We start from the raw sequence: 24,609 nt of genomic DNA on the forward strand, positions 1-24,609 counted from the left end.
GTGACATATTTTATAATATAAAAGAAATTAAGAATTGGAAGGATAGATATATATTTTAGTGGTTGTTCAGCCTGGACCTCTCCCTAATGCCAGTGAGAACTATTGAGGGTTATCTCAGGTCAGGTCTAGTTCTTAGCTCAAAGGACTCAGAAATTAGGTTCAACGGAACTCATTCATATTAAGTAAATTCAGTGAACTTTATTAATAGGTCTGAATTCCCCTACTTAAAGTTACTTTGGGAACTGTGCCTGATAGAGTAACTGGTCAGTCAGAGATATCTTAAGTGACCAAATGTAACTTTCTGTTGGGTAACTTCACCCAAGAGGCTAAAATACAATGGCTATAGTAGGAGATTTACCTGGAAAGAGTAGCAGTACTCATCATTTGTAGAATATACATCCACAGATGGAAGACAGCTATAAGTGTTCTAGGAAATGGGTTGTGAAATGATCAGGAGGAAAAGTGTATTAAATTATAACAATAATCATATCTATAGTGTACATAATATCTGTAATATATCATCTACATAAATGTAATATAATGTAAAATATATATTATATGTAATATCTATAATAAGCACATCTATAAATATCACTAGTATTGCAGTCTGGAAAAGCAGTTTTCTTTGACAGACTTATCATATTGTAAAACTATATCAGTTATCAATTCATCAATAAATTGAGTGAAAGTGGATGGTCAATATAGAAAAAAAGAAATTTAAGGTAAATAAATGAAAGATTATTCTTTTACAGAAAAAAATCACAAAATTGGAGGATTGCCAAAATCCTCAGTGATCATTCAATATAAACTTTAAAAGTTTATTAGAAAAGGGATCATACATTCTTTTAAAATTTTTTGATAGGTACTTGATCCTGTTACTTGTTTACTGAAGAATGATTTAACCCTGAACAAAATTTCTGTGTTTGTGTGTGTGCATGCATGTGCATGCATCATAGACCTCCTTGCCAATTTGATGAAGCTTATGTATTTTTTCAGAATAATGTTTGTAGCATATATTCATAGTGAAAGGAAATGTGAAATTTTAGTTACATGTGAGGAAAAATAACATATTTTCCCATAATGGTCACTCAATACAGATCCTTTCAATGTCTATAAATTCCAGTTTTAATATTCACTTATTCCTAAATGATTTTATCAAATTCTAAAATTACATTTAAAGTCTAAAAGGTGCTAAATGAATCTCATCTGAGATCATGGTAGGAGAGACATCATCAACATTTATCAACTTTTAGAGAATACAGCAGGATCTGGGAATCCGAATGTCACTGCTGAGCAGCACAAAGGGGCTAACTGATTGGAAAGACACTGAAAGAAGAGAAGAGACATAGTATGCCCAGGAAATGATTCCTTGAGAACGTTCCATATGAAGAATAAATGGGCCACTGATTACATTAAAGCAGACAAAAGAGCTTACCAACAGCAGGATGGATTTAGTGGCTTGGATCTCAGGGGATGTACTGGAAGATAGACTGGTGTTGTGAATGTGCTTGACCTGACAATGGTGTCTATATAGGAAATATACCATGTATATGCTACTACAAGCCATTATACCCACAAATATAAAATCATAGAGAGACTTCCAGATTATAACTTTTAAAGAACTCACAGAATGTACATCCAGAGAACAGTACCCCAAATTCATTCTCTCTTTGGTTGTGTTATTCCTTGGACCTGTCACATAGACAAGTAAAAATACATCTATCAACAGATTAAAAATCCAAGAGAGAAGGCAGCATGGGAAGACACAATTTGGGGCTTTGGTTTTAACTTCAGCCCAAAAGAGACTGCTGGGACTGACAATAATGGCCTGGAAGACACTCAGGAGGCTAGTACTAGAGAGAGAAAGGCCCCGGGATACTCTTTGGAAGTAAATTATGAGTTTACACTCAATGTCATTCAGGAAATCTCCCTGTCTCCAAACTCTTATCATTTGTGGGATACCCCTAAACAGAAGAAACATGATATTGACAAAGGCCAAATGAATAAGTATTGGATCTATGGGTCTTTTCTTGTAGCCAGTGATAAAATTATAGTTATATATGCAAAAAAGAAAGCCATTCCCAAGGACACCAGTTATGAACTGTATAAAGTAGATGATCCATAGGACTTCAGCATGAGAAATCATCTTTCATTTTTCTTGCATCAAATTGTTTCTTTCATATCTGGAATCAATCTGTGGAGTGAAACATATGAATATTCAGAATATTGAAGATAAAAATGCTTTCCAGATGTATTTCCCCATGTCCTCATCTACAACATGGGCATTAGTAAAAGTACCTCTAATGGAGTTCAAGGCATGTAGGAAGGGTCATCCAATTTCAAAAGTACTTGCCTGATAAATATGAAAATCTGATCACCCTAGTGCAAATATTAATAATATGGAAATAGGTCTTGATCAATGACACGTAAAAACCAATGGAATTGCTTGTTGGCTAAGAGAAGGGGTGGTAGGAGGGAAAAGAAAGAACATGATTCATGTAACCATAGAGAAATATTCTAAATTGATTAAATAAATAAACTTCAAAATATGAATATCTGAATAGATGAATATTTATTAAAATATTACTTGCCCCAATTAACAGAAGAGAAAACAGCATACTTAAACAGGCCTACCTTATTAAAAAGGTCATCAATATTCATTTTAAGGAAAAATACCCTGAATCACAAATGAACTTTATGTAATATTTTAAATGAATAATTATAATGTTATATAATATTTTTTTGAAAATAGACAAGAAAGTATTCTACTAAATTCCTTTGAACACAAATATGGTGCTGACATTTGAAATAGTAAGGGAAAAACCATAAAAGGAAATTATAGTTCAATTTCCCTCATGAAATATTTATTTTAAAAATGTCAAGTAAAATATCAGAAAGGAGAGAACACACATAAATCACAAAGATAATATTGTATGAATAGATTTATTTAGATTTATACCAGGAATACATGATCTATACATTTACAGGAAAACCATCAGCATAATTTATCATTTCAATAAAAAAAGTTACAAAAATTTTTCTCAACATATATAGAAAAATATTTTTAAAATATAATACTCATTCCTATAAAAATAATATAAAACATAGGATTAAATGGAGAATTTTAAAAAATGATGAGCAATACCTATCTAAAACATCAGCAAGCATTATCTATAGTAGGATGAGCAAGAATCCTTTCCAATGAGATCAGAGATGAAGCAAGGCTGTTCATTATTACCAGCATTATTTAATATTTTACTAGAAAATTTCCCTATAGTAATAATAAAAAGAATCAGAAAGGGATTTTAATAGGCCATGAGAAGCAAAACTATCACTTTTGAAGATGACATGATGGTATACTGTAAGTAAAATATCGGCTAATGAACTAACAATTGAACAATTGGAATTGAAAGGTAATAATTTAAAACTTCAGCCAAGTTAGAGGGTATAAAATATACCTCCATAAGTCATCAGCAGAACATATGATCTGCTCATTATTTATGTGGGCATATATAATACATACATATATATATATATACACACACATACTTACACATACCAAAAAAAAAAAAACAACTCTGCAGGAAGAAACAAAGAAATTCCATTTAAAATAACAGCATACAATAGAAAATACTTGGGAGTCTTCCTTCCAAGAAAAACCTGGAGACTATGTGTTGATGTTCATACTTCATTTTTTTCAAAGTACTATGTGACCACAAATGCGAAATACTTTTCATACAAATAAAGAGAAATTGAAACAATTGAAAAATTATTGTTCATGAATACACAATTGATATAATTAAAGTGATGATTCTATTTAAATTAATTTGTTTATTTAGTGTCATATCAAACACTAACAATAATTCTATCAGTCTAGCAAAGGTAAAAATAAAATTTATCTGGAAGAACAAAAAGTTAAGAATATAATGAGAATCAATAAATAAAAATGTTATGAAAAGTGGTCTAGTAGGACCAAATCTCATATTGTATTACAACTTGATAATCATGAAAATAATCTGTTGCTAATTAAGAATAGACTAGATCGGGTACACGTAATTCACAGTAATAACTAACTATAGAAACATGGTGTTTGATGAATCCAAAAATTCAAACCTTTGGGACAATAACTCACTATTTGAAATAATTGCTAGTAAAACTTAGGAAATTGTATGAATTTCTGTGTAGACCATCATCTTACATTGTATACCAAGATAAGGTCAAAATGGATATATAACATAGTCATGAGGTAATATGTTAAAATCTTCATGGGAACATGGAAAATTTTATCTGTTAAATCTTTGGGTGAGAGAAGAATTTATGACCAATTAAGAGACAAAGAACGTTGGAAGTAAAGTGGATAATTTTGATTACAGTAAATTAAAAGGTTTTGTACAAACAAAATCAATGTGGCCAAGATTAGAAGGAGAATAGGAAACTTGAGTGAGGAAAGTAGATTACGACAAGTAAACAGAATACTAGCAAAGTGCTCATGAGGGTTATTCATTATGATCAGGTGGGATTTATACCAGGAATGCAAGGATGGTTCAACATCAGGAAAACCATTCACATAATTGACCAATCTCTGATCTCAGCTTTCTGTAATGCAATTTTCTGTTAGTGAATTTAAAGTGAGAGTAAAGGGAAGCACCATGCTATGTTACAATTTTCTTTTAATATACATTGAAACAGACTATACCCAATATTTGAGGTCAGTTTCAATGATCTCTCTCAAGTACGCTAAACTCCTTTTAGCCTTTTTACTACCTTGGATATCAAGACCTAATTAATTCCTCATGAAGTAAGCAAATTCTCTATATACATTTATATGCCAGCCAGTATACCCTCCCCTCCTCCCACAGAATTTTTGGTTGGAATGAATTGCTTTATACCAGTCAATGCACTGTACATAATAATTGGTGTTAAAGGGATAAGGTTGGTGTAAGAAGAGAGAGTTATTTTTATGCACTGGGAAGCCTCAGTATAAAAGATAGTGTTAAAAAGATTGTTAGGATGTATCTAGTCCAGACCTCCCCCTTTAAAAAAACAGACAACAGAGGCATAGAAAAATGAAATATTTCCCCCAAGGCATCACAAGTAGCATCCAGATAGAATTTGTACCCAGGTCATCTGCCTCTGATAAAGTGACTTTTCCCATTCTCCAAGCTGAATGAAGGTTATATCTTACAGATGCTTAGGGACCGCCTTTCCCTCTTTTTAGAGAATAATTTTTAAAACGTCTCTAGATCTTTGGCTGACCATGATTAAATGAGTGTGAATGGTGAATCCCTTGCAAACGTATACAGATACAGAGGAAGAAATCTTATAGAGAGTCATGAAGGCTCAATAATGGCATATAAAGCCAGAGTTGTTGGACAGTTTTCATGCTAAGGCTATATCCATTGATAATAGGCATCTCATGCCATGCCAGTGAGAAAATGGGAAAGTGATAGAATAGAAAACCATTGATGAGGATTCAAATATATTTTCTACTTTTTGCTACTTCTGTGTCCTTGTATGAGTCACTGTATGATCTCTTTGCCTTGGTTGCCTCATTTGTAAAATGAAGATTTTTGTTGGACTGAAATATACCCTCTCTTCTACTCTTCAGTGTGTGTGTGTGTACATTGAGAAGAAGATTGAGAGATCAGCAAACTCAAAAAATAGACAGACATAGAAAAACATGAAAACAGAGAAAAAGAGGGAGGAAGAGAGGCAGAGACACACAGAGAAAGTAAGAGGCAGAAAGAAGAAAGTTGGAAAAAGACAGAGACAGAAACAGACAGAGAGATCATAGCCTGTACAAGAATGTCAGAAAGATATGTATAGTTTCAGCTATCTCAGAGGAATTTTAAACCTGTTGTTGACATTCTTTCAGATCCATGGGATCTAAGCCAGGGAGGAGGTGGTAGGATCAGGCTGATGTAATGAAAAGCTCTGATAAAAGAAACCAAGGATCTTGGTTTCCACATTCTCTCTCAATATAAGACAATAAAGACCCTGAGCTTATCCTGTGAGGGCATTTGATATTTCACAATGATTTTACCAACTGACAGGATCTGGATTAGAGTTAAAGGATTCCTCCTCCTGCTCATAGTGCTGGGCTTAGACTCAACAAGCACAGATTCCTTCTTTTATCTAAGTAGAAAAGGAATAACAAGGGACTTTCTTCACTTTGTGGCTGTTTCTGGTGTACAATCCCATAGTATCAGGTTAATAACTTTGTGCCAGTCCTGCATATACTCCCCTAATGTAACCTGTTTGAAGGCCTAGATCAGGGAATATACAGGCAAGCACAGAAGGCAAGTGACATATCTCTACTGGGTTTTAAATATATAATGAGATCATTTTGCATCCCTATCATAAATAAGCTGGGATTCCTTCTAGGAAAAATATATACACACATACATATATACATACATGCACGCATATATATATTTATATAAACATATACATGTACATGCATGCACACACAAACATGTCCTCATGTATACATGCCTTTTTTTCTCTCTAGCATTGTTTATATCTGAGCTGTAGAAATAAAGGCACTTACCAGACTGGTTTGTCCTGCCAGAAAATAGTATAGAATTCTCTCTACCGCTGTGTTTGCAAGTATGTGTGTATGTGTACATATGTCTGGTGAAATGGCCAAAGATGGGTTTATAGGGAGAACCTTGTCTAATCTCAACTCCCTCAAGAGCTATGATTATCATGTCATCTGGAGAAAAATAAATACTGTCAACAGAAGGAATCTGGCAAGTGTCAAAAGAAGAAATAAACCTTTGTCTCAGGTGTAAATCCCCACAATGGCTAATGATTATTCAGGATTTCAAAAAGTGAATCACTGGATATTTGTAGGGATACTTCTTTTTGCTCTGATTCATCAGAGAGAAGGAGGGAATGTGGTTTCCAAGGTCATATGGAAGAGGAAAATTGTGCTTCCTAAACAGTGATTTGTGACGTGGCAATCCCTGTATTCTAGGTGTCTAGATGTAATTTATTTTGGAACAATTGACAAAAGGACTTTAGTTTTATTCTAACAAAGCAAAGATATACAACAATGGTATAGTGGTTTCCCTGGAGTTGACCACATTATCTCCTCAGTGGCATGGTGACTCGGATGTTTTTCAAATAATCAAGAAGATGTGTCAAATGAATAAGAGGTCATTTCCCAGGGACAGCTTTATTGCTTTTCAAGGAAATCAAATCATGTTGAGGGGAAACAGGGAAACCTGGTCCTATGACAGGGGATAAATATCAACTAACAAATAATCTCTTAATGGGATTTGGTATATATGCAACTCTGATTTAATTGTGTGACTGAAAATATGTAGTCTGCTCTAAAGAATCATTTGTGAAACCTTGAATATTCTCATATATTTTATTAATACTTCCCCTTAAAGTGCATGTATATCACTTTCATAAACATTTTGTAAAGATGAAAAAGGATATGGGTTATTAGTAATTGATGTTCTAATTAATACTCTTCTTGGCATATTAATATTGTATCTAATTTTTTCCCATTATTTTGATATTTTTCCTTCCTGAGATATTTTGGAAAACTGCCAATAACAAACTGAATGGAACAAAGTTGATATATGATCAATTTTTTTTTCAACTTGGCATCAGGACATGTTCAATGCCTTAGAAACAATTAGCAATAGATTTAACATATGTGTGTGCAAATGTGTATAATCATTTGATCTTTTTATTTTCTTCAAAAACTTTCGCTTCAATTATTATCACTTCCATTATTTGTTATGTGCTATTACTCATTACTTGTTATTATTTATTTTAATCTCCATTTTTAATTATCAATCCTTCTCAATCCCTCCTTAGGAAGATGAGATTCTGTAAAGGATCACATTCTTCCTTGAGATTCTTAGATAACACATTCTTTGCAAACACGTGACTTCTACACCTAAACTAGATAGTAACACATGAATTCACCCAAATGACATTTCACTCTTCTGTTCTAACAACAACTGACTTGGAAGGAGATCAATAAAAAGTTAAGTAAATTAGATTATAGGATTTCATTATTATTAGATTGCATTATAGGATATATCCCATACTCAAGTGTTAGAATTAACAACAAATAAAAATTCCAAATATCACTTAGAAATAAAAAAGAATTTGTCATTTTTCTAAGGTAAGTTATTGTACACAATTCTTCTGACCCAAAACAAAAAATGCTGCTTGGTTTAGATGTTCCGAAATCATCACCTAATTATACTACTCTGAGATATTGGTACATGAAATAATTAAGGACAGATAATAGGGTCAAATACTTTTCTATGGGATCGTAAAAAAAAGAATCACATTTTCAGATTGAATAACTTTTATCTATTAATTACTATTACATATATTTTTCAGTTTTAATAACAATTTTATACAGTGTTTATATATTTCATTGACCAATTGCCCTGATTAAGAGGAATTTGTTAGGAGGAAAAAAAGAAAGGACAAAATCCACATAGCCTGAAAACAGGTCTTTCTGACAGAATACTCCATTTAGGTTCAGGTAAGAATTATAGTAAAGTTCCACATAAAGTCTTTCTTCCATTTTAGGGTGTCAAAGCCAGATATAGTATTTAAACATCCCAGCTCTCAATAAATGGACTTTTTCCTTGGAAAGTTTGTTTCCTCAACCTTTCCCAGTGCAGTCAGGTCAAGCACACTGGCAGTACCCTTTAAGAAAGGAGTGATGGCAATTGATGAAGGGTCTGACTATTAGGTTTAAAAAAATAAGCAAAAATCAAAGAGCAAAACTTAGAATAGGAACATATTAAATGTCCCAAAGCTTTTCCTCCAAAACAAAATCATCATCATTTATAGCTCAAGATCAGGTTATTGTTATTTTCTTCATGCCTCAGTATCGATGAGTATATACTATCTATCTGTCATAAGAATAATTACAGTATAGATTTTCAGAGTGAAAAGTAGATTCAAAATGCAGGTTTGCTATATTCAAGTTAATAACACATACAGTTACATGATTTCCCAAATGATTGAAAAAGAAGTTTCTTATAAAATTTAATTCTTTGCGAATGGTGATACAAAGTTTCAAAATCTTGGCAAAAGGCCTGATAGTGTGTAATTTGAATTTGTTAGCCTAAAATAATGATCCCCAGTAAAACTATGATCCCCAGCAAAACTATGATTTCTAGCACCCTAATCGCTTCCTTTTGTTACATAATGACATAGACAGGATATAAATTTGGTATAGCCCCACCTCTTACTCTCTTTCCTTCCTGTTGCAGCTTTGGTGGAGTCGGGATTTTTGAACAGAGAGAAAAACTTAGTCACATGATTTGATTTTGTCAGATAATAAACTTTATAAAAATAATACTTGAGGTACTTCCTGGAGTCTAGGAGGTAGCAATTTTCTTAATTTTTATAAAACTAGAATTTTTTGCCAATTATTTAATCCCCCCTGAGGAGGGTGTTGACAAACACCCTGATCAACTCAAAATACATTAATTTTCACTAATAATACAGCTTTATAATAAAACAGTAGCATAGCAGCTAATTCAAGAATATCTTTTGGGTTTAAAATGTCACCAAGTATCCAGATCATTCTGGTGGAGGAATATTAAGCTGAAGAGTTAAAAACTATCCAGAAGCTATTAGACTTCATGGGAAATACTTCCTCTTGGGAGCCATCCAGGGGTACCATGCTTCCTAGGAAAACCTTCCCAGCTCCTCTGGTATGAGACTGTAATACTTGTAAAAGGCATGTCCTTACATCTGATCCATTACATTTTTTATGAATGTGGACGTGCAGAATAGTGCTATAAGACCTCACTTCAGCTACTAAATGGACACTTCCCTCTTATTACAAGCAACTCAAAGGTACTTTTATAATGGTATCTTCTCCAGTCCAGTCATATGGGGAGGTACAGATAAATACAGTGCAACAGAATATATAGCTAATAGCCAAAACACAGTAGTTTAAAATGATTCAGTATAACAGAACTTAAGAAACAAAATAAGATCTTAAAAAAAGGATTCAGCAAATACAATATATGTGACAGGATAGAGGTACTGAATTCATGAGTTCTTTTTTCACAATTCTGATACTGTTATAAGGAAGAGAGGGTTAAAGTAAGTTTGCAGAAGCATGAAACCAACAGGAAGAGAATTCTGGAATGTTGGTAAAGGGAGTTGAGTGGAAAAAACTCAGAAGCAGTTAGTCTCTCTGGGGCTTGTGGATTACTAGCATCTAGGAGGTTTTTTGCTGTTATCTACCTTGTGGATTACCTTGATCTGATAATTTCTATATTCCCTGTGAAGAACATCCTTGAACTGAAGCTAACCTGACTCAACATCTTGTCAATAGCAGCTGTCAGTGAGTGGGAGATCTGAGTCCATCTGGACTTGGAATCTTTTCCTGTGCCCTGCCAAGCTTACCACAGTACAGTACCTTAATACTATCTAAGTGGGGTTAGTGCAGCTTAGCAAGATCAGGGACTAGGGATTTTCAAGAAAGTTAGGAGAGGATTATTGTAGAACATAACTCTCAGAAGGCTCTCCTTGAGGAGATATTAGATCATTGGGACTCCTAGTTAGATAAAATTATTTTAGGGTTATTCAAATCCCTTCTAACCTTTCCCTTTTAATTAAATATTTTTTTTAATTTAATGATTAAGTGTACTGTATGTGTGATCTAATACCAGGCTCTGCCTGGGCAGAGCTTCAGTTGACCTTCCCACCCAAAATTTAACATCCTTATACTGGACCAATTCTATTCTTCCTATCCCATCCCCAAAATTATCCCAATACAATAGAGAGATTTCCATAAAATAATGGTGTCTGAAAAGGCTTAAATTCCACTTCCAGACTTTTTAAGGTTCCTTCCCCTGCCTGGTATCATCATCCATCTAGGTTCCTTTTGGTCACACCTCTGAGATCTACCATAGTGAAGGAGAATTTGGTGCTGAACATAGTGTGGAGGAATCCCATATTAAATGTGTTGTAGAGACTGGGCAGGCCAGAATGCCAAGGGGGTGTAGGGAGATTAATTTCTCCCCTGAATCTTAGGATTATTCAAGCTAATTGCTAGGACCAGTGTACCCAGAAATAGTCGGAAGAAAAAGCATCCTAAAACTGTGAGATGTTTGAGATAGATAGGGCACCGCTCTTTTATAGAGTGGGCCATACTTGCAATTCGACTTTCTGTTTAGAAGACTAACCTCCCTACTAGGAGAATTGAAGACCATGATAGGAAAATTATGTACTGAGACTCATTTGAAATGGCCTGAAGCTCTCCCTCTAACTCTATTCTACCTTCAAAGCAGGCCAAAGGGAGATGTACACATCTCACCATTTGAGATGCTGTTTGGTCATCCACCAATACATGCTAAACCATTTAATCCTGTGAATACATTATTGCCAGGAGAAGATACTACTATTGCCTCATATATACTAGATCCACAAAACAAAATATGAGAACTTCTGGAATCCGGAGCAAGCTGGTCCTTTAGACTGTTCTCTTCATGATTTAAATCCAGGAGACACAATATATGTAAAGAACTTCCAATTCACAGAAACAACTTAGCCAGGCTGGGAAAGTCCATCCCAAGTACTGTTAACAACCCCAATAGTGATAAAAATTGGATAAAAGACATAGTGGATCCATTACTCTCATGTGAAAAATGTACCTTCTCTCACAAGTGATTAGGAGTCAGCTATGCGGCTTGATGGATTGAGAGCCAGGCCCAGAGATGAGAGGTTCTTGCTTCAAATCTGGGCTCAGATACTTCCCAGATGTATCACCCTGGGTAAGTCACTTAACCCCCATTGCCTAACTCTTACTCCTCTTCTGCCTTGGAACCAATACACAGAATTGATTTCAAGAAAGATGAAAGGTAAGGAATTTTAAAAGAAAAATAAGAAATGATTGACTGTATGCATCAATGACATTGAAATCCTGAACATATTTTTCATTAAAAGGTTTAATTTATCTACAACACTATTTATTCACCTTCACCTAGAACATAAAAAGCTAAATGAACCAGAATAGAACTAAGCTCCAATCCCATTCCATGAGTCCACAAAGCCTAAAAGAAGATGAAATAATAGCCAATAGGTAAGTGTATAATTTATATTATATTATGAAATTTCTGTTTAGAAATTATTATTATTAATATGCTTTTATTGGATTATGGAAAAAAGTTAAAATAACTCAATAATAGGTACATGATAAAGCATTACAAAGTGTTATAATTGTTGATCAACACCTGCCTCAGGGGAATATCATATTTATGTAATATTCCTGTATATAATATTTTTGTATTTTTTCATACATAATAATTGTAAATTGAATTTGGATTAATATTTTTAGGTTCTTATTTCTGTAGAACATAGTTAAGATTGTGTAATTTGTAACTTATTATATATTTTAATTATTTACAATTTTGTAAGTATAAATATTTTTAATTGTTTGTAATTTGAGACTTTCTTTCTTTCTTCCTCTCCTGACTTCTCCCTGTTTTTTATATTGGTATAGTTTTCTATTAGAAAGAATTAATAATATAGGCACCTTTGACTAGGAATATGAATATAAGATAGTTATGTTTGAAGAGGTCCATTGGGGAGACTTGTCTCCCAAAGGATCTCAGGATATATATATATATATATATATATATTAAAAGGAGTTTTCTTAATCTCTCCCTCTGTCCCCTTAAAAGGCAAGAGATCAGGATTTCTAAGCATATCATAGTTGATAGGTGTCAGTGAGCCAGAGCTGAAGATTTCATTACCAGGGAGACTAAGAGAGAGATAAGGAAGGAGTGCTGACAGTTAGGGGCTTTTGCCTCTGAATCTCAAGAAAGCAGGAAGTCTCTCTCTGAGGCAAGGGTGACTGGCTGTTGACTACCGACAGTAGGGTGATAGAAATAGATTGAAGGAATTTGTGGGTGGTGACTGTCAATTATTTAGGAAGATAGGTAGTTAGTGAATCAATTTTAGGTAGAGTAAGTTAGGGCAAGCCTGGTGTTTGCCAGGCAAAAAGAACCTGTCCTTAGAAGACTGTTAGAGGCAGGTTATTAGAAATTTTAGATAGTATTAGGAATTTAGGTATACTCAAAGGGCACTAAAATAATAATCACTCTTTGCTCTTTTTCTATTCTCTATCTGTACTTCTCAAACTAAACTAAGCATTTTTATTCAACTGCTTTCCTCACTTTTGTCAAACTCCTACTTTTAACCCTTGAAGTTTTTGATCAATAAGTCTGTGATCCCTGGGCCTATTTCTATCAAAATGCCATTCTTTGTGTAACATAACTTTACTTTGTACATGTCCAAATCACCTAACATGGAAAAACCAAATAGGAAATGCCAGGGATCAGATTTTGAGTGAAAACAGTCTAAGGTCTCCTAATATGTGAGTGGACATGGTTTATTTATATTGATTGTCCTGCTAGAACAGGTCATCTCTTTAAAATGACCTAACATATTGTCTTGCTTTCTTTTTAGTTGTGTCCAGAGAGGGAGAATATTTTCAATTCAAATGCACATCCTATGAACTGCACTGGATAATTCCTTCCCTTCCTTCATCTTCTTTTAGGCTTTGTGGACTCATGGAATGGGATTAGAGCTTAGTTCTGTTCTGGTTAATTTACCTTTTTATGTTCTAGGTGAAGGTGATTAAATAGTTTGTCGATAAATTAATGAAGTAGGATGTAAATGTTTAAGATGAGGTATTATTAGGAGGCTTATGAAGCAAGGATAGAGAATTCTAAATGGAATGGGTACATGGGTTGATGTGGACATAATTGGGGATGTAGACTTGAAATGACCACACAAATGCAACTATATGTAAATAAGTCTTGATTGATGACACGTGTTAAAACCAGTGGAAATGTGCATTGGATATAGGGAGGTGAAGGAGGGGTGAAGGGAAGAGTAAAAACATGGATCATGTAACTATGGAAAATTTTTCTAAAAAAATAAAATATTTAAATCTTAAAAAATAAAATAAATAGATCATAATTAAAGGTAAAACAAACAAACAAACAAATAAATGAAAATAAAATAAAATAAATGCAATGAGGAAGCAGGAAGTGGATCTCTCTCCTGGGATGGACTCCATGTTGGGCTGAGTTTTTGCTGACCAACTGACTCAGTGGGAAACCTCAGGGAAAGTGGAGTTTGTATCCTGGTATCCTGAAGGAAGAATCATCTGTCTGTGGGAGGTTAGGATGATAATGTTAAATCTGACCTGGCTGCTGGTCATCTCAGGCTGGTTTAACTCCCTAATCTTACCCATCTCAAGGATTACTGGCTGAGGACCTGGGAGAGCTGTATCATCACTCGAGTTGGACAGGACTCAGCAGTGAGGATCCCACTTCCATCCCTGATAGTCCAGCTGTGCCTTGATATAGCCTTTAGATTAGTATAGATAAGTTCCTTCCCTGACCCAGAGACTTGCCCATAGATTATTAGAATAGACATCCTTTTCCCTTCCTTCAAAACCAAAGTTTATCTAATTCAACCAATATTTATAATTCTTTGGTCATAGGCTACTCACTTGTTAGTTTTACAGACTCCCAGGCTAGGTGGATCTGTGGTGGCAGTTGGTCTCAACTGACAATCCATATTCTCTCATTCCTTATTCTTTGGAGGGGTTTATGTTTCCCCAGCTTTTTAGTCTAGTCTGTTATCCCTCTCCAGTCAGTCCTCTTTCTCCCCTTTCTCTAACCTAGTAATATTTAAGTTACCCATAAGAGTTTCCCCATAAGAATAGCTACCAGGCCCCAACATGAGACAGTAAACTTGGTGCCAAGATTCAAGGGTGATTATTGTAGGCAGTCAATCAAATATATCTAAGAAATATCATATAGTCTTAAGAAGGCTATTTGAGTATCTAGCCAAAGTAGATCTTTGGAATTATAACTTTTTAGTAATATACTATATAGAAAGTGAGATGAGCTATCAGTCTAATCTCTTTCTCTTTCTCAGAGTCTGAGATAATGCAAATGGAGATTATACTCTACACATTTACAGAGTGGGGAAGGTTGTTCATATTTGTATATTTGTTCATAGTATAGCTTTGAAATAAATACTCCTTTATAATTGCCCATCAGATTGCTGAGTAGTTAAATGTATCTAGCATTCAAGAGATCCCTTTAAACTGAAGGAACATATAAGTTTGAAGGGGGCCAATTTGAAAAAAAAAATAGACATTTAACCTCCTTTAAAAAGGTCCTGGATATCACTGGGGAATAATGAAATGTAACACACCTAATTTCTAGGCAAAAGAGGTCATAGTAGAGACTATTACATTTATACCCGAAATACTTAGTCCAGAACATGGTAGGTACTTCATAAAAACTAGCTGATGTGACTTAATTATTATTTTTATGATTGTAATTACTATTGTCATGTAATACAAAATCAAATTTTGGGAGAAATAGTATGAGGAAAATAGAAGTTTGAATGATAGATGACTATACTATATGGAATCTATAATAGTACTGGTTCAATAATAGGGTGTTATTCTTGGAGGAAACAGGTCCTAATTCCAAGTCCTTCCTCAAACACATATTGGTTTTGTAAGCCTTAAACCTTTCTAGTACCCTAGGAAACTTTTAAGGCTATAAATGACAGAGCTTGTACCAAATTGCATTGACAGAGGGAGTTTTCTCACCTGGAAATGACTTTTGCCAATGAAATCACAGATCAAGGGACTACCTCTAATCCTTACAATACTGTTTATAAATCAAACAATAATTTAATGACTGAAATTAGTAACTGACTTTGGAAGACACAGAGAAATGTAGATTATTAACAGCTATTGGAATATAAAAAATGACATAGGCAAGTAGAAAAAGTCTTTCATTATTCTACCTTGAGGCAGTATAATTGCCCTAATGGTTTTTTTTTTTTTCTGTTTAGAAATGCCTAGTCTTTGCAGTGATGTCATGCTCTCTAACAGCAAAAAGTAGGTCTCCTGGACCTACTTCCAAACAAGCCTTCACTCTGCAGCTCTCAGAAATTCCCAATTCCCTGTCCTGAGCAATCCTGTCCCTTCTTACTCACTCTAACTTCCCCCCACACTGCACCCAACCTTGACCCAAAGGATACAGACAAGTTTCTCTTCCAGATGCTCAGCGGAACTTTTGCAAATGTTATAATCAATCAAGTGTTATTATCTATGGGCTTATACACTTGAGATAAAAGTTTACTTCTTGTGCAGACACACCTCAGATTCCCAGTACAGACAGGGTTACTCTTCCTACCAGTGACATGATAATCACAGCAGCAGGGGAGGGAGGAGTGACAGGCTTATTGTTACCAGAATGTTTTCTAGTTTCCCCAGCAGTTTTATTAAAGATATTATCTAAATTACTTATATTTTATTTTGTTGGAAAAATGGCTATTGAGTTCCTTTTTGAAGCAACTAGATGACTCAATGGATATAGTACCAGTCCTGGACTCAGGAAAACTTGAGTTCAAATTCGGCTTCAGATAATGATTAACTCTGTGGCCATGAATGCCAGATAACTTTTTTTCTGCATTATTTCTCCAACTATGAAATGAGGGATATTTGCTAAAATGTTATTTTTAGGTTAAAATATTTTATGACAGCCTATTTGCACTTTCTTACCTTCACCTCCAAATGACATTTCCTCCTATTTATTAACAATACATGTAGTTTGAGAATTTCATATCCTTTAATCTAATTATTTATATCTCTTCTTTCTCCTCTCTTTGTTAAGTAAGCAGATTAAACCCCCTTTCCTTTTTGCTTTTTGAATTTGATATGATCATCAAGTTTTTATAAATAATTATTTCATTTTTTCTCTTCCTTTCTCTGAAAGGATTTCTCTCTCATTCTTTACAAGTTTTTTATTCCCTTTCTGTCTATTTCAGACATTCTATGATTTGTAGTGCTCACATTTGTTAGTTTTTTGTAGCTTCTGTATTCACCATAGAATTAAAGCTTCCTAGCAAGTTTCTTTTAAAATACCTTATAAATGTTTCCCCTGTTCTACTTATTTTTGTGTCTCACTCTGAGAAATACCAATGCCTGCAAACCAGGAAAACATGTCAGTATGGAAAAAAAAAAGGTCTGGTATAGTGTTTGAATACAAATATATATCATGAGAATTTCAAATATATATCTTTTTAAGAACATCACACATTTGTCATATATTAGTATATGAACTTTTGCCTAAAATGTTAATGTGGCAAAAAAGACTTAATTTCTAGTAGTCTGCATTGGGGTAAAGAGGATATGTTGAAAGAGTACTCTGAGCCCTTTCCTTCAATTGAGAACAGTTTCTAAATTCATGAACTGAGAAACACAAAGAAATGGTAGATTTTTCTTCTCTACAGGGAGAAAAGACCCTTGAAGACCAGGCAGGATTCATGCTAAGAGCAACTTCATGAGGTCTCTATGATTAAAGAAAAGGATTTTCAAACTTTTAGAGTAATATTATGGTACAGATTCTTTTAAGTTTTGTTGTTTATTCATTCATTTATGCCTAACTCTTTATGACCCAATGGACCACAGCTCTCTGTCTGATCTTCTTGAGAAGGATACTGGACTGGTTTGTCATTTCCTTTTTCAGTGGATTCAATGAATCCTTTTGTCAATCAGATGATGTGAGTTGTCTAGAATTATATAGTTTAGAAATGTCTGTAGCTGAATTTGAACTCAGATCTTCCTGACTCCAAATGCAATATTCTTTAGCGTTGTTATAAATAAAAATTAACCTGGAGTCTTATTACCAGATTAATAAGCATTTACTAGTAAAGAGAGAGGACTAGATAAAGAGGAAAGAAAGAGCAAAATTCCAGAGACTATTTGTTCAAATGCAGAAGCAAAAAGAGAACTTTCCTTCCTGTACTCGATTTTTAAATTGTGACAATTTCGTGCTGGCTTTAGCACGTAGATGCTCAGAATGATCATGATAACTTCAAAGGATGCCAGGTGATGCCAGCATCAGGCCATCATCATCAGACACTAAAAGTGAGTCTATGACTCCTCTGTCCCACTGCTAGGGTGTGTAGGATCAAAGTCCCCTAAATAATTTACTTTACTCACCAGTGAGCCACAGTTGCCTCTATTCATCTTTTTACTTCATCACATTAGCTATTATTTTAAAACCTATTTACATAGGTCCAGATGAATTAAATGACTTTGCCAATTAGTGAATTCAATTTACTACTGAAAACATCATTTTGTGAAAGAAAACATATATTGTTAATGCTAGGGAAAAAATCATGAAAGAAATAAAGAATGGTATGTGTCAAATTGCATTCAGACTATTTATTCCTTCTAAGCTGGTGGATATGCCTTTTTTGTCATGAGTCTCTTGGCATTGTCCTGTATGCTTGCCTTGTTGCCAATAATCAAAGCATTTTTCAACATCCAGGTCCTTTTATAATGATTACTAGCTAAAACAAAATCCTTAGAACTTGTGGCATTTTTAAATCAGTGGTTCCAATGAATTTTTAAAGTTTATTTAATTAATTAATTTAGAATGTTTTACCATGGTTACATGATTCATGTTCTTTCCATCCCTTCTTCCCACCCCTGTCCCATAACCAATGAGTAATTCCACTGGGTTTTACATGTGTCATCGATCAGGACCTATTTCCATATTATTTTTTTAAACCCTTAACTTCTGTGTATTGGCTCCTTGGTGGAAGAGTGGTAAGGGTGGGCAATGGGGGTCAAGTGACTTGCCCAGGGTCACACAGCTGGGAAGTGTCTGAGGCTGGATTTGAACCTGAGACCTGCCATCTCTAGGCCTGACTCTCAATCCACTGAGCTACCCAGCTGCCCCTATTTCCATATCATTAATATTTGCATTAGGTTGATTGTTCAGAGTCTACATCCCCAATTATATTCCCATTGACCCATGTGATTAAGCAGTAATTTTTCTTCTGCGTTTCTGCTCCCACAGTTCTTTCTCTGGATGTGAATAGCGTTCTTTCTCATTAGTCCCTCAGAAATGTCCTGGATCATTGCATTGCTGCTAGTAGAAAAGTCCATTACATTCTATTGTGCCACAGTGTATCCATCTATGTATATAAGATTCTCCTGGTTCTGCTCCTTTTACTCTGCATCAATTTCTGGAGGTCTTTCCAATTCACATGGAATTCTTTCAGTTCATTATTTCTTTTATTACAATAGTATTTCATCACCAACAAATGCCACAATTTGTTCATCCATTTCCCAATCCAAGGTCACCAACTCATTTTCCAATTTTTTTGCCACCACAAAAAGCATGCCTCTCCATTTTTAAGTGATGGGCCCTTATTTAAAAAAGAGTAAATATTACAGCATAAAAATATGGAGATTGTTGGAACACCTGTATATATCATATGCAAATAGTATATTTTCCCTCCAGAACAAGAACTAAAATCATAAGTGGTAAGAATCAGATAACAAAATTTTAATGGATTAAGTCAGATAAAAAACATGTGTATGCTTTATTTTTTGCTATCCATTTACTGTGTATAAAGGTATTTCCTGGATAAACATGGAAGGGCAACTTGCTATCAGCTTATTGAAGCTTGGTACTTTTTATAAACCTAAACTTCAGGAAGCAGTCAAACTATAAATCACTTTAGGTAGGAATCGTCTTAGTCAAGTGTCACTCCTTACTGTGCCTCTTTCAATGGCTCTCTTCTTCTCTTGGAATCTTATACCAATGTTAATCATAAAGTAAGATGCACCACAGATTGTTTGAGAAGGAAACATATTTGAGAAACTTTGGCCATGGAAACTTATAAGAAAAGGAATCATAGGTTCAGAGGAAAAGTGAATGTCACAATGCTACAGTGAAATGAACTGAGGTTAATATTCTTGGAGGCCCAGATGAAACAGTCATCTAGAAGAGACATAACATGATTTGAGAAAACATGAGGAAATGAGAAGGAAAACTACATTAATATCCTGTGACAGTGAATGCATGTTAAGTCATGCATATATTATTGAGTGTCTAAGTAGTTCAGATCAATAGAGCTGAAATTACTGGCAGAGGATTTCCAAGTATGAGAAAATACTGGAAGAAGTTTATAAGTGTTGAATAGATGGCTGGTTGATTTCAGGTATCAGTCTGGTATCCACTAGTATCAGGAGCTGGGCTCAAGAGATGATTCTCCCTTCACAGTTCGAATACATGTCCCTGAGTCTGCAGAGTCTTCACTGCACTCCACATTTCAAGATTGCAAAATCCCTCCACTGCCTGTCTTTAATTTCTTCCTTCTGTTCTCTGTTCCTCCACTTCTCAGTTGCTTTCCATCTTTCCCAAATTTATCAAGAGTAAGCACTAAGTACAGTAAGCTGAGGACATTAATGAGATTTCATAATGTAATTCCTAGGTACATCTTGTCTCTGATATATCATGGCTTAAGTGTTGCTTATTTTTCTTTCTGCTGTCTACTTGGAACTATTTCTGCTGGTTGGGTCAGTTAACTTTATGCCCTGTACCTGCTGTTCTCCATAAATCCATTTACAATATCTAGGTTGATTTTCAGGAAAAAATAACAACAACAACAAATATTCTGGGTAGCATGCTAATGACAATCATTTCTCACTAAAACACAAATTTGCTATGCTTGCCTTTTTATCAAAGAAAAATACACAAAAAAATTAAACTCAACATCTTTAAATATTGCCAAAAGACAATCAGTGAGTCAGAAAAGAATGTTGGAAACATAGCAAAAGAGAAAATAGTCTTTTTTTTCCCCAAACAATATGATCATTTACCTAGAGAACATAAAGAATCAACTAAAGTAATAACTCAAACAATACCTTTAACACAATTGCTTGGCAAAAATCAAATTTGCATGAATCATTAGAATTTATGTATATTTTTAATGAAATCATCAAAGGGAGAAATATGCATACTCACATATATATTTATATTTCCCCACACATATTTGTGCATGTATGTATATGTATATGTGGATAAAATGATTACAGAATGTAATAAAGTCTATTGGTCATGGCACACAGAATCTATATGAATTCAACTACAAAATATTTTCTTTGCCTTTAATTGATATACTCAGGGCCTCATAAGTAGTGTCTAGACTGAATTAGAACTCATTTTCCTGACTCCAGAACCTATCACCTATCAAATTTGTGATTACCCTAGAGCTCTATTTATTACATTCACCTAAGCTTACTCTTCTTAAGACTAGCCCTCAAATTGTGTTCACTATCGAAGATTAAATACAAATAAAAATGGATTATTTTTTCCTTCATTCCTATAGGTAATTTGAGATCTTTAAGAAGTAGAGTGACATTTAAATTTGTTTACACATAAAAGTTAGCAATTAAGCATAATTATCTTAAAGGAAAGGCATTTATGAAGATTGCTTAACAAGAATAATACCATGACTTTTCTTACTATCATTATGGCTTCCTGGAATCAATGTGGAGATTAAGCACTTTGTACATAGATAGTGGAGGACTTAATGGGATTATTTGTGACCAAGACAGCAGATGTCTCTGATATATTATGGATTCAATGTCACATTGTTCTTGTTTTTCTGCTCTTAGAAGTGTTTCTGCGGGGTTGGCAAATTAGCTTTGTTCCCTGGGTCTGCTCTTCTCCACTGTATATCTACATCATTCAGGTTAATTTTCATTACACACACACACACACACACACACACACACAATGGTGAATCTGCCAGATAGTACCTTAATGACAAGTATTTCTATGAAAACAAACAAATTTGCTATTTTTTTTGTGTTAAAGAAAAATGTACAACAAATTTAAATCCAACACCTTTTTAAAATAGTACCAAAATAATTAGTGAGCTAAAAACAGTGTTGGAAACAGCAAAAGAGGTTTTCTCCTTCCCCACTTTACAATAGTTTACCTAGAGAACCAGAGAGAGTCAACTAATATAGTAACTGAAAGAATAGCCAACAAAATTCTCAAATAAAAATCAAATTCACATAAATCATTAAAATTTCTATATATTTTCAATTAAATCATTAGAGATAATTTAATATATTAAATATATTAGCTAAAGCAGACAGAAACTATATAGATTAAACTATGAAACACTCTAATCAAAGTAAATTTCTTATTAATTATTTTATTTGTTTCATTAAATATTTCCCAATTTATGTAAAAATTTAACAATCTTTAAAAAAATTGATTTCTAGTTTCTCTCCCTCCATCTTGCCCCTTACTTTTCCTTGAGAAGGAAAGCATATTTATTTCAATTATATGTGTGAAGTCATGTACGAAAAATAATTCCATAGTACTCGTGTTGCAAAAGAAAATATATCTCAAAGAATAACAAAAAAAGAACAAGAAGAAAGTGAAATAAATTATTTTATGGTCTGCATCAGTTCTTTCCCTGGAAGCAGTGGATACTTTTCACCATAAGACTCTGGGGTTGTCTTAGATCACTGTGTTGCTGAGAATAACTCAGTCATCCACGGTTAGTCATCTAAAATTTTTTCTGTTGCTGTATATAATGTTCTCTTGGTTCTGCTCAATTTATTATGCATCAGTCCATGTAATTTCTCCAGGATTTTCTGAAATCAGCATGCTCCTCACTTCTTATGGCACAATAGTATTCCACCACAATCCATCACAACTTGGTAAGCCATTCCATAATTCATGGTCATTCTCTCATTTTCCCATTCTTTATACCACAAGAAGAGCTGTTATTCTTATAATTTTGTACAAATAAGCCCCCTTTCCCTTTTCTTTGATCCCTTTGAGATTTAGAACTAATAGTGGATCAAAGAGTATGCAGAGCATATAGAAACATCTTGGTTCTATATTTCACTTGTCCCTGGAAGGGACCACCCATTGTCTACCCACAAATCTTCCCCAAAGAAATTTCCCTTTGTAATTTAAAAGCATTAGTTATCTCTACCCCTGTCAGACTGAAAGACATCATTAAATACTGGTTGATTATAGAGAACACAAGGGAATTCTATATGGAGTTCTATAAATGGATTTCTATAAATAAATTTTATATCTATACTACAAAATTTGAGGCTATCCTAAAAATACAGATTATAGTATTTTTAATAATAAAAAAATATTGATCAGAAGAGAGCCACATAGAGGGGTCTGGATTGGTTTTTCCATCTATTCTGTGGCCCAATTTTCAGGTTCCAGGGATCAGTACATGATTGTGTCAACTGTACTGACTTGATGGTTCCTCGTTCCTCTGGGGGGCTCCTGAAAATACTCAATAAGTATAGAACACATGAATATAGATCATATTTTATACATTTATTTTAGCTTTGTAAAGTAGTTTACAAATATTGAATATTATCTTCACAAACCATTTGGGATATAGCTGCTATATATAAGAGATAAAGATTTTTATTGTGTGTATCTATTTGAATAAAATAGATGGCTTTGGTGATCATGGTATTAAAGTATATCATATTGTTAAAGGGATTTTATTAATCTCTCCTTCTGTCTCCTTAAGACACAAGAGAGCAGGATTTCTAAGTAGAGCAGAACTGACAGGTGTCTTTGAGCCAGAACTAAAGATTCCATTACCAGGAAGATGAGGGGAGAGATAAGAAGGGAACACTGGTGGTTGGGGCTTTTTGCCTCTGGATCTCAAGAGAGCAGGAGGTCTATCTCTGTTACTGGCAGTTGGGTGGTTGAAACTGACTGAAGGAGTTTGTGGGTGGTGAATGTTTGATTATTTAGGAAGATAGCTAGTTAGTGAATCAATTTTAGGTAGTGTAGGTTAAATAGGCCTGGTGCTTGTGTGAAGATGGGATTGACTCTTTCCTTGCCTATTATTGTATTAATCAACCAAAGCTTGAACACCCCTACTTGGAACTAGGTGGGGGAGTTTGCAAGACATTTAGAGAGCTCCACCCTTTCAACTCAATCAGTCAAAAACTTGTGAATCCTTTGATAAGAGTTATATTCTCATAGGATGAGAGGTGAAACATACAAACAGTGCCCCCATGGGCAGTGCTAAGGAAATTAAAAGATTAAAACTGGTCCCTGTAAAGTGGAGAAAGGGACAGGAAGTGATATAAAAAAGTACTATAAAAGATGATGAACTTCCTGTGCAAGGTCTTCTTTTTCCTGAATTTTCAGGTTGGGGAATCTTCTCCTTCAGAACTTCTCCTTGGGAATTTGGTCTTTGGCTTCACCTGGACCTGGGACTCTGGCTCTTGGACTGCTTCTGATAAGACTGCTCCTGGATCTTCTCACTTTGGATCTTCTCCTGGTGAGTGAAAAGCTGACCTTTATTTCCTGGCTTCTGGAGAGATTAGTTCCAGAGAGGCCTCCTCTTCTTGGAGGATATCTTGTGGGTTGAATCCTTACTTAATTCACCACCAAGTTCTCTGACTGAGGGGTTAATGAGCCCTGTGTGGGTTGAGCTGGGGCCTGGACCAACATTTAGGGTGATAAACTGGACTTCTTACTCTATCCTTTTTCACATTTCTCTACTTGCACTCTCTCCAACATTTTTGTAAAGAAAAGCTACTGAAAGTCATTTTGACTTGGGCTGTATTAATTTTTAAACCAGAGTCCACAGTATTATCTTAAAATTCTCATATATTTAGTCAAACCCTTAATTTAATTCCTTACATTTTGCCAGGCAAGAAGAACCTGTTCTCAGAAAACAGTTAGA

The 24,609-nt window shown here is 34.4% G+C and overlaps 1 protein-coding gene across 1 annotated transcript; it reads right to left on the reverse strand.

Annotated features, from left to right (window-relative positions):
* Positions 1-1,249: 1,249 nt before the first annotated feature.
* Positions 1,250-2,146, reverse strand: LOC123251314 (vomeronasal type-1 receptor 1-like). The gene has a single exon (XM_044680549.1). The coding sequence runs from the start codon at positions 2,144-2,146 to the stop codon at positions 1,250-1,252; it is 897 nt and encodes a 298-aa protein (XP_044536484.1).
* Between the last annotated feature and the right edge of the window lie 22,463 nt (positions 2,147-24,609).

The sequence above is a fragment of the Gracilinanus agilis genome, chromosome 6, assembly GCF_016433145.1.
Source record: "Gracilinanus agilis isolate LMUSP501 chromosome 6, AgileGrace, whole genome shotgun sequence".
Taxonomy (NCBI): Eukaryota; Metazoa; Chordata; class Mammalia; order Didelphimorphia; family Didelphidae; genus Gracilinanus; species Gracilinanus agilis.